General features: G+C 43.6%; 1 protein-coding gene across 2 annotated transcripts in view; it reads left to right on the top strand.

Moving 5' to 3' along the window:
- SPATS2 (spermatogenesis associated serine rich 2) overlaps nucleotides 1-11,182 on the top strand; it is a 143,806-nt gene extending 132,624 nt beyond the window's left edge. For both annotated transcript variants that reach the window (XM_032348103.1, XM_032348105.1), the window contains 5 exons: nucleotides 402-460; nucleotides 4,623-4,732; nucleotides 7,412-7,514; nucleotides 8,672-8,886; nucleotides 9,934-11,182. In XM_032348103.1, the coding sequence (XP_032203994.1) occupies nucleotides 402-460; nucleotides 4,623-4,732; nucleotides 7,412-7,514; nucleotides 8,672-8,886; nucleotides 9,934-10,245 (799 nt within the window). In that variant the 3' untranslated portion in view covers nucleotides 10,246-11,182. The remainder of the gene's footprint in view (nucleotides 1-401; nucleotides 461-4,622; nucleotides 4,733-7,411; nucleotides 7,515-8,671; nucleotides 8,887-9,933) is intronic.
- The last annotated feature ends 260 nt before the right edge of the window (nucleotides 11,183-11,442 follow it).

The following is an 11,442-nucleotide window of genomic DNA, read 5'->3' on the forward strand; positions in this document are numbered from 1 at the left end:
TATTAGAAGCAAAACTGTCCAATTTTACAGACCAAAATAAGAAAGATTTGAGCATGAATGTGGAAATACGGAACTTCCTTCCATAAGGACTTCTGCTTAGCACAAATTTAGTGGGAATTGTTCTGTAGCTTGCTACTGCCACCTACTGGTTCTCCATTCTTGGCCTTTACCTCCTGGTTTACTGTAATCCATAGAAATAAAAGGAAATTAGGTCTGTTTATTGGAATCCTTAAAATATTCTTTGCTGAGGGTGAGACAGAATTTTTATGCGGTCCACACAGGGTTTACTTTGTCGTATGCTTTTAGTGAACAAAGTCTTAAGTCTCACTCCACTGTTAACAGTGTGCTGCTTCTGTTTGAGTTTCTGACCAACATTTTTTCCCTTTGTCATCTTTTCCTAGTTTAATGGATCGAGAAGTGGCATTGCTTGCTGAAATGGACAAAGTGAAAGCTGAAGCAAGTAAGACTGATCTGTAGTTTAAGCTGTTACCAGTTAGTAGGCATCTGCCTTTCAACTCTCTTAATAAAAGTTCGATCTAATTGCCACTAGAAGAGTTTATGTATGTATTTAAACTATCTCGAGCACTTGTACTGCCCTATCATGTCAATCCTTTCAGGTGAAACAACTTTACAAGAAACTGTTTTTTAATATTTTTTAATGTCAGCATTTTAATGTAAACCACAGTGTTTGGGGGACTGCTTCATAGTTTCTGCCACCACAGCCTCAGTTTGGAAAATAAAAAGTATCCTCGCAGGTGCCTGGGCTTTGTTTTATTTTGTTTTTAGCTTCCAGTGATTATGGGGGTTTTTTCTACTTGGCAAAAAATGTTTGGCATCATCAGAGGTGACTTCACTAGGTTCCCTACATGTTAGTGTGGTTACTGATTTCTGAAATTTGTTTTCTCAGTTTTCGAACAGTCTTCACTCAGCGTCTGTGGTCACTAGGTCAGGGAATTCAATGGAAGGAGGTTGTAGGATAACATGACTAGGGTTCCTTGAAAGCCTACTAAAAGATTCTGGAAGAGTGGAGTCTAACTTGGGTAATTTGTGGGGGGGGGTTGTAGCAAAGAACCAGGTGATCTGGGTTTTTTTGTCATTTCTGAAAGGTTAGGTAAAAGATACACAGCTGTATGGAAAGAAAGGAATGTCAATTTCAGCTTCTACAATGGCATTGATTCCAGGCTTTTCAGCAGCCGGTTTTATCTTCATGTGTTGAATGCTAGATTTGTAATTAGCAGGGTTGTTTCTTTTAACCTGCTCTCAAACTGGTAAGAATGGAAATAGGTTGAGATGATGACTCACAATTAAATCATTTGTGTTTATGATCATGGGCCAGGGGAGGCATGGAGCTGAGTTCCATTTTGACCTGAAATGTTGAACAGGTACTCTCCACTGTTTTTCAAGGTGAGATTTCATTTAAATTGAATGGTATATCCTGAAATGTCTAAATGTGACCATTTTGGTCCATTCATGTACCTAGGTGTTCTATTTTGAAGAAGAAGTTTCAGATAAAATAAAACTAGTAAGAGGACATAGCCCTTACTTTTGAGAAGGTGCTTTTTAAAAACAGAACTTTTATAGAAAATTCCAAACATATTTCAAATAGGCTAATTAACTGCCATCATCCAGTTTCAAGTAATTATCATCAATTCTCTCTCTCTCTCTCTTTTTTTTTTTTTAAGATTTTATTTATTTATTTGAAGAGACACAGCAAGAAAGGGAACACAAGCAGGGGGAGCAGCAGAGGAAGAGGGAGAAGCAGGCTCCCTACTAAGAGGGGAGCCTAATGCGGGGCTTGATTCCAGGACCCCAGGATCATGACCCGAGCCAAAGGCAGCCACCCAACCCATTGAGCCACACAGGTGCCCCAGTTATCATCAATTCTTGACCAATCTTATCAAATTAAGAGCTACAGAGTTTTACTTAATTTCATTGGTTGTACATCTATATCTCCTTTCTCTCATGCTGAAAACCCTGGTTCTCAGTGTCACTAAATGTAATTATTTACTGATACTATCAAGGAGGTGCTTCATTTTCTTTTTTAAACATAATAGTTTTATTAATTTGCATGTTCACAGTACTTCACAGTTTAGAGATTTTCTCTCATTCATCTATGATCTTCACATTAACCTTATGAGGTAATTAGGTTTTCCTATTTTTGTTTTCATTTAGTAAATAAAGAAACTAGTCCTTTGGAAAAACTGACTGGTCCTGAGTTATGTAGCTGGGTCCTCTGATATATGTGGAGATCTTGACTTGACACATTTCCTTCATGTTGAGATCTGTGCTTTTGTCTTAGAATCCTAGAGTGCCGGGACCTGAGAAGCAAGTGAATCTGGCAGAGAGGTTTTATCTTGGAAGCCAGATCAAGTAGATCATTTGTAACTGTTGGGCCTTGGTGTCAAGAAACTCTTATAGGCACATTCCTCACTTCCTAGGAAAGTATGTTCTTACAGGTTCACCTGCCATGGATAGGGGCGCCCCGTGGGTGACATACAGCGGCAGTTAGGCTCAGTAAAATTGCTCAAGACATTCAGCTCTCGGGGGCGCCTGGGTGGCTCAGTGGGTTAAGCCGCTGCCTTCGGCTTGGGTCATAATCTCGGAGTCCTGGGATCGAGTCCCACATCGGGCTCTCTGCTCGGCGGGGAGCCTGCTTCCCTCTCTCTCTGCCTGCCTCTCTGTCTACTGTGATCTCTCTCTGTCAAATAAATAAATAAAGTCTTTAAAAAAAAAAAAAAAGACATTTAGCTCTCTGGAATACCTGGTGTAGCTCTTGGAAAATTCTGTTTACTTTCTAACACAAATCTGACTAATTTCTAAGTAGGTTGCAGGATTCTATGTTTAACAGTTAGGAACTGAGTTTGACAGCACGCAACAGAGTGGCCTAAATAAATGTGAGTTTATTTTTCTCTCATGAAATGAAAGGTCCGGAGGTAAGGGATCAGGGCTGGCAGGACATTTTCAAAATGACACAAGGAACCCAGGCTTCTTTGTCTTTGTACCCAACCATCTTTCGAGATACCTCCTAAGGCTCTAGCTGAGGAGAGGCCAAATGTTACCTGCTGGCTAAGACTCCTTCAAAGAGCTGTCCTATAAACCCCGCCCTGTGACTTCCGCTTAGAGCTCAGTGACCAAACCGTGTGATAGCATAACCGAGTCATGGGATAACATGACTATCTTACCTGTAGCAAAGCCAAGAAAGGTAGATTTTTACTTAAGCAGATAGGTACCCCAAACACCGGACTTCCTGTAGGAAGAAGAGGAGAGTGCAGTGGCTAACAGTCTTTGCTACAGTCCACCCCTCAGCAGCCTGACATCCTTCTTTTTAAAAAATTGGAACACCCTCCCTTCATCCTCAATGGCAACACATCCAAAGACTCATCTAGTTCATATATTCAGTTGAAAGTCCAGAATTGCTGGACTTTCAGCTGGTCTGGATATGGCATGTTGTGGTCTGGGGTCCCATAAGTTAGAAGTTAAATGCCCCCTCCTCCAATGTTCTACAGATAGAGAAAGAAGAGGATAATTATAGTAGAACATTCCCACCTGATAAAGCAGTGATCTAATCTTACCAGGCAGGAATAGTAGAGCGCCTGCCCTTCTAACAGGGAAAGTTCCTTGGTTCATATGGCAGCACCTAGTTCTGCTTCCTTGGAGGATTTCTTTGGCTCACGTCCTCTGTAGCCCCTGGTTCTCATATTGTCTCTCATCTTCCATGGCCATATCTGAGTTCTATATCTGGGATCATGCCGAAGAATATACTTCTTAAAAGGCAATCCAAATATCCACCATCAGGGGACTTGTGTAGGGGCGCCTGAGTGGCTCCGTGGGTTAAAGCCTCTGCCTTCGGCTCGGGTAGTGATCCCAGGGTCCCACATTGGGATCCCAGAGAGCCCACCTTGGGCTCTCTGCTCAGCAGGGAGCCTGCTTCCTCCTCTCTTTGCCTACTTGTGATCTCTATCAAATATATAAATAAAATCTTTAAAAAACAATAATGATAGGGTAGCCACAGAGGAGACTGCAGTGTGGCTGGTAACCAGGGATGGAGATCCAGTGTATTAATAGCTAATGAACTTTGCGATACGTTAAGTAAAAATAGCTAAGGTAGAGGAGAGGGTCATGTGTATGTGTACTCCCATTCGTGAAGAGGGGAGAAAGAGAGAGATTTGCTGTGTGTGCACAGAATACCTTTGGAAAGATGCCAAGAGATTGTTAACACTGCTTTCTATTGGGGAGGGAACTACAAAGTCAGAAATAGGAAGGACCTTTTTACTTTTCATCTTGCACCCATTTATTCTAGTGAAATTTTTTACTCTGGGTACATATTTCTGTTTTAATTCATACGTTTCTTGATAAAAAGAATATTTTTTCAACTGGGAAGAAGAGAAAGAGAAATGACAAATGATTTATGAGTCTTTATGATTCATAAAAAGTGTTTACCATTTAACTGCCTTCAGAGTCTCTCAAGAAGGTGGGAACTGGACCTTTGGTATTTTCATTTTCTGGATGGGTGGGCAGCTAAGCCTTTGGCTGTCCAAATACATACTGCAAGGCCCATATTTCCAATTCTTCTTTATCCTATTTAGCAGAACATAAGAGTCCTACTCTCTTTTTCTCCACAGTGGAAATTTTGCTCAGCCGACAAAAGAAAGCCGAACTTCTAAAGAAGATGACTGATGTGGCTGTTCGAATGTCAGAGGAGCAATTGGTTGAGCTCAGAGCTGATATCAAGGTAAAACTTCCTTCTCTTTTCTGCCTTTCTTCTTACCCTCAGGGACTGAAGCAGCAGATCTCCATAATTCATGGCCATATCTAATCTATTGAACTCAAGATCTTCCCTTCTCAAACCTGGCCCTCTTCCATGTTCCCTTTCTCTGCAAGCGGTTCTGTCATCTATCTAGATGTCCAAGCTGAAAACCTTAGGATATTTCTCCTTTCCCACATTAAATCTATCAACAGACGCTGTCCGTTTGACCTCCTACTAAATCTCAGCTCTGACCTTTTCTCCTCATCTCCACCACCACCTTCATGGTCAAGCCACTGTTATCTCTCATTTGGACTTCTGTCATGGCCTCTTAACTGATTCACCCCTTCACTTTGCCACTTCCCCCCATCTTCCCCAGCCCTCCTGCACCTTAGTAACCTTGCTTCAAACCTTCCATTGCTTTTAGGATAGAGACTGTAATCCTTAACATGGCCATTGGGCTCTGCAGGGTCTGGCTCTGCACCATCTCATTTCACACCACACCCCGCCTTGTTCTCTATACTCTGGCCATCTTAGCTTCTCCTTCCCACAAACATACTGTTTCCTCCTGCTAGAGGACTACTGCATGTGCTTTTTGACCTGTACAAGACACACACCCTACCCACTCCCAGCACACAGATAACTCATGACCCACTCATGCTTCCTGACTTCCCTGTCATATCCCCTCTTTTGTGTCATCCTAGCGTAGTTACCATTTAGTGTTCATTTGACTGATCTGTCTCCGCAGCCAAATGGCAAACTTTACAATGGCAGGAACTGGCGCGTCTCTAGTGCCTAGCATAGTGCGTTGGCACATAGTAGGTATTCAGTAAATATTTAAATGGTTGGTTAATTCTGATTTTATAAGAGCAAAGTGAGCAGTTTGAGATGTTGCTTTTATTGTAATCTGTTTAGAACAATGACCTAGGTTCAGCAGTCATACATTTTAAATTCTTATACAAAGAACAGTGTTTCTGAGACTAAGGGTAGAAACCTGCAAGAGGTTGAGGTGTTTGTGGGGAGTCGTGGACACTGGCATTCTAAATGATTGCTCATCACCTGTGAGCTGTGGGAACAAGGGGAATTGGCTATCCCTCCTCCTGAGCCCTTCACCTCTGCTCAGAACCCATGAGATTTCCTGCCATCTTTACAAGGAGGACTTGCTGCAGAGGCTGTTTCACTTCTTTGTAAAGTAATAACAGGTGGAAGATCCTCTAAGTCCTTCCAGGTGTCCTTGTCACCACCCTGACCCAGTCTTTCACTCCTTCCCCCTTAGACTCTATTGGGGTAAAATAACAAAACGATGCCCAGATGAAATTACCGTTTCTGATTAACTAGAACTATATTACTAAAAATTATAAAAAGTCATCTTCACATTGATGCCAGTCAGTCTCATTCAACTATCTGGGAGAAGCCGGAAACCCCTTTGGAATTAGATGAGAGTTCTGGCTCTCACAGGCTTCATCTGTTCTCCTTCCCACGTGGTTAAAAAGCTGCTAGAAATATTTCTGCAGGCTGACTAAGGATCTGTTTCACTCCACGTTTTCAGTGTACCGAAGTGGGTGCTGTGCAATTTAAATGTCTTATTTCCAGATCATTTTATTTCCGTCATTCCTGTTATGTCTCTGGCTCAACAAACCCTAGAATTTGTTTCAGAAATTACTCTCCGACTGATATTACATGTCTGAAGGCTTTATGTCAGAGGTTCATGTTTTTTCCTAAGCCACAGTGTCCTCTGAAGCCTGAGGACTTCAAGGCTCAGAGGGAATTTTGATGTCTTCTTTCCCATCTATTGCTTCTAGATCCATCACAAGGATTCTGATGCATTTGGTTGTAGCCCTTGACTATCCAAAATTGAATTAGACCACCTGCTAGAGGGCTGCTCTGAGGAGTTCAGTTCTTGTAAATTATATCTAGGCCCTTAACTTGTCTTTTTGGCTTCCTTTTCATCTGGGGGAGGGGGGAAGATCCCAGGCTACTTTGGAGATTATTGACTGAAGAGTAACCCTGGAAGCACTTTACTCCTGACATGTTTCTAGTCGCACAGTCTCTGGTTAGTTTTGATCCAAGGGCTTGGTTACTTCTCAGCTCCGACTGCTTTAAAGGATTAAATTACTTGCAGCACAAACCCTTCTCATTTGCAGGGTTGTCTTTTTACATGAGTGATTTTCCGTCTCAGGAAGTTGTCCCCATTTTGAGGACTATAACAAATTCTACTTCATAAAGGGCTGAAGTGGGTTTCCTAAGGAAGTTCCTAGTACAGAACACCAAGCCATCTATTTACACAGGATCCCTGTTGTAACTTAGGAGTATATCTGCTGTCTCCACTTCTGTATAAAATGGAACAGTGTGGAGAGTAGCCAGCAGTGGAAAGATGGCCCTCTCCACTATGAACTTTTTCTTCTAGCTCTACAATTTATTTCTCTTGATTATATCTAATGGGCTTTGGCCATCACAGAGCATTTCATAAAGAATAGATTTCTCTTTGGACCTTAAGAAAGTGACTGGATTTCATCAGTCACCCAGCATAGGTAACATGATGGCCATTTTGCAAAAATTTGAAGCAGTAAAAAGAAGGCAGCGGGAAATAATTCTGTTTCATCTCTATATGGCAAGCTGCGGTTTCCGCTTGTCTCACCTGGAGGCTTTCCTTTGTCCTTTCTCCAGCACTTTGTCAGTGAGCGCAAATACGATGAGGATCTGGGACGAGTAGCCCGGTTCACCTGTGATGTAGAGACCCTAAAGAAGGACATTGAGTCATTTGGACAAGGTAAGAGGGTGCGGGATTCTGGGCGCTAGCAATGGAGACTGAAGTTGTGGCTTCTCCACTGATTCGTCTTTAGTGCCTCTTGTGTTTTTGTTTGCTTGTTTTTGGGAAAAGTAATTCTGAAATCACCAGATGCAGAGTCTTTGACTCAGAAGATGGGTGTTTTCCAGCTCCCTAAATTTGCAGTGTTTTCGGGCTCTGGAGTCAGACCAAATTTGAATCATTGCCTTTACATTAACCTCTAAGGCATCATTTCACTCCTCTCCCAAATGGAGATAATAGGTGCTTAAATAATGGCTGTAAGGGGATGGGGTGCCCTCCCCTAACTTGAGAGCTTATAGGGACACATCAGTCAAACACTGAGCTCAGCTGCTTTGTTCTTTCTGCGCCAGAATAAAGTGAAAGGTTGAACCTAGAGCCGTGATTGTGAACTAAGCATCAATCCGGGCTAAAAACCAAGACAAAAAAATGTAAGAGGTAGATTTAAGTCATTGAATTCTGACAGAATTTGAAGTGAAAATGTTCATATATCTCAGATACATTGGTATTTTGAATTTGGGGTTATTTTTGTAGAAAGAACCTTGGGATGATACATTTTTGTTATAAAGACTAGTTCTGTTCATGTTTAACTAATCTTGATTATATCTTGCATCATACAAAATTTTTTTAAAAAAGGATTTAGCTTTCTATTTACCTTTTTTCTTTCTTTGTGAAGTCAGTACTTGAGAATGTTCCTGCATAGGAAACTGAACATATGGCCCATACTATTGTTCCTAGGCTTAGTCAGCTGCTGGAGCCGTAGCCAGGAGTTTTGTAGGAAACGCTGAGAAGTCATTAGTTGGTGGGGGAACGATTACTCTGCTTTTACACTGTTCTCTTGTCTCTGCGAGTTCCTTTACAAAGCAGTGGGTATTCACTAACTGGAATTTAAATAAAAGCTTGAAAAAAAAAAAACAACCCAAAGCAATGGGGATTTGGAAGGAGTGGAAGAAGAGAGCAGAAGGGACACTTTGCTTCCTGTTACCGATTTTATAAGCTTACCTTTACAACTGCTCAGGTAGACAGTTCTTTATCTTAAGTTGCTTATTGTGAAATAGGGAAAACCTTACCCATCATGCTCTTCCGTCATATGACGACATACTTCTCGTGTTTTCATTCAGTGTCCCACCCAAAGAACAGCTATTCAACCAGATCCCGGTGTAGCTCAGTGACATCTGTGTCCTTGAGTGGCCCGTGTGATGCCTCTGCTGCTTCCTCTTCCACCTGTGCCTCTGCTTCCAGCCTTACAAGTGCTAACAAGAAAAACTCAGCGCCAGGAGAGACTCCCGCAGCCCCCGTCAGCTCCGGCAGCCGGCCCTACCAGCCTCATAGAGAGGTAACCCAGCAGCCCCGCGGAGCCAGTGACGGAGAAAAGTTACCGGATTGCCGCTGTTCGAATGCTGATAGCTCAGTCCATTACCTTCCTCTCTTGATGCCCATTCCACACCTATTTTGAATTCCTCCAGCCCCATTTAGTTCCAGAGAAAGCATTTGGTACGTCTGTTCCAAACCACCAGCTAGCTTAGATCTCCTGTTGCCAAGACAGCTGACTTTCGGAAGTTGGCAGCCGTCCTAGCTTTTGTAGGTAGGATTGCCTGGTAATTAGTCACTGGGACCCATGCCCCCATCTCGAGGTGGAGGCACGGCATAGTGGCAGGCTCAGCGGAGGGCGCCTGTTGCAGCTTTCTAGAAGCCCCTGTGTGGAGTAGCTTGGGGAGATGGCATGAACCTGGTGGCATGGGGGCCCAGCACCAGGAAGCTGAAGCGTGATCCGTAGTGTCTTTTCCTGGTTTGAAGAATGTACACCAGAGCCATCCAAGACAGTGCTGTGCAGAACTGGGATTATGTTGGAAGAGGAGGACAAAAATAAAACCCCGTGCCGCAAGCCTTCTGGGTTGTAACATGAAAGATGGCCTGAATGTCACAGCGGCGGGATTTAATCTATGGCTGATGATACATTGCAAAGCAGATTACAGTGATGTTTATTTTATTTTTCCAGATGTTTGTTATCTTTACAAATGGCTTGTGATCCACAGAGTTCAGTCATGTGATAAGATGCTTGCCCAATTGAGGGTTGGAACAGCCCAGAGAATGTTCTTTCCTCCTTCTTAGCTTTCTTCTTGTGCCTAGCTAAAGAAAAGTGAACTCCTCTCCAGTGGAGAGCCCAGGGGTGGAAGGTGGGACAGAAGTAGCGAAGGACTTCTTAATTCTGGGGTAGGCACTAGGTCAGATCGGCTGACACAATTCTGGGAGTCTTGAGAGATAACGGAGTCCCGAGCGTGGGATACCACAATTTAGGCTTTCAGAATATTCCTGTAAGCTGAACTGGAACAGGGTGCCATAATGCCACAGTGCTTTGAACATTGTATTCTTTTATCCTCAGGTATTGCCGGGGAACAGACGAGGAGGACAAGGCTACAGGCCACAAGGCCAAAAGTCCAATGATGCCATGAACCAAGGGCGACATGACAGTGTGGGTCGTTACAGAAATAGTTCCTGGTATTCATCTGGTTCCAGGTACCAGAGCGCTACATCCCAGGCATCAGGAAACGTTAGCGAACGGAGCCAGGCCCCCTCTGCAGGGACCAATGGAACTGGAGCCAGCATGGAGCCCAGCCCACCCAAGCCCTCATTCAAGAAGGGGCTCCCCCAGCGCAAACCTAGGACCTCTCAGCTTGGGGCTGTGAACTCTTGAGGGCAGTTCTGCTTGGCCTCTCTCCTCTATTCCACACAATTCAACTTGGTAACTGGACTTATTAGGAAACTTATAGTTAGATGTAATAACAAAAAGAAGTTTATGCATATCACTTTTTATGCCATTCTAAATATTTTTGGTTTCTTCTCTCCTCATTTCCCCTTTACTGTTTTTGAAGGGGAAGCTGTTTTTTCCCCCTTGACCTTTCCCAATGATATGGATTGATTCTGATTGGTCATTTCCACCGGGACTCACAGGCCACTGATGCCCAGGTTTCCCCAGGGTCAGCAGTGCCCTTCCTGGTGCACCAGACCTTTCAATCGCCCAGGAGGCCTTCCTCAGCACCACCCTCCCGTTCAGGCTCTCAGGAGGAGGAGGAGGAGGTGGGTCAGAGCTAGTCCGGCTGCTTCTCCAGGCTCAGCAGAAGCTGCACATTGCTATCAGGTGCCCTCTACATGACAGTATAACCAGGAAAGGCAGGGAGGGGATTGTGTCCAGCACTGAATTAGCCAGAGAAGGGGCTATTGAATTGGCGAAAAGGAAGGAACACTAGAAAACATGAGAATCTGCCTGTGCTCCCAGAGCGTGCCTGAGATAGACCCCCAGATCAGGGTTTCAGTCTCCTGCTTGGCATCGTAGCTTAACCTGTGGTCGCTTCAGAATGCCCAGAGGCTTGTTTTCCTCTCTTTTTAGACTGCAGAGCAGTCTAGGGAAGCCTACAGGAGAGTAGCGTTTAATTAAAGGGAAAAAAAAGTATTTCTTTGTTTCAGTGTTTGAAGACTTTTGTTGTTACTGTTCTCCCTTTTTTCCCCCGAATCCTCTTCTGATCCTCAACCACATTTATAGCAATATAATTAGTGTTGATCTAAGGTGTTACCCATCAAAAAATTGCCGCGGTCTTTATAGTTGAATAAATAAAAACAACTGCGTGAATGTTCCCACCTTTGTTTCAAGGCAACAAATGCCTTCATTTCATTATCCGGTTTTGTTTGGGCCTCGTGGGGTGGGAGTCAGTCGGGCAGCTTGTTCGGGGCTTAAATGAGGGTAGCTGATTCCTAAGTCATCTGTCGGCCAAGCGGCACCCGGTGAAAACAGGAAGGCCAGCATGAGCAAATGCAGCTGTTCCTCGTGGGAGCAGATTCGTAGTACAGGGAACGGTGACTTTCCAAAGGGAGCTCACCAGTTGAGAAAAACCAC

Source organism: Mustela erminea, chromosome 6 (assembly GCF_009829155.1).
Source record: "Mustela erminea isolate mMusErm1 chromosome 6, mMusErm1.Pri, whole genome shotgun sequence".
Lineage (NCBI taxonomy): Eukaryota > Metazoa > Chordata > Mammalia > Carnivora > Mustelidae > Mustela > Mustela erminea.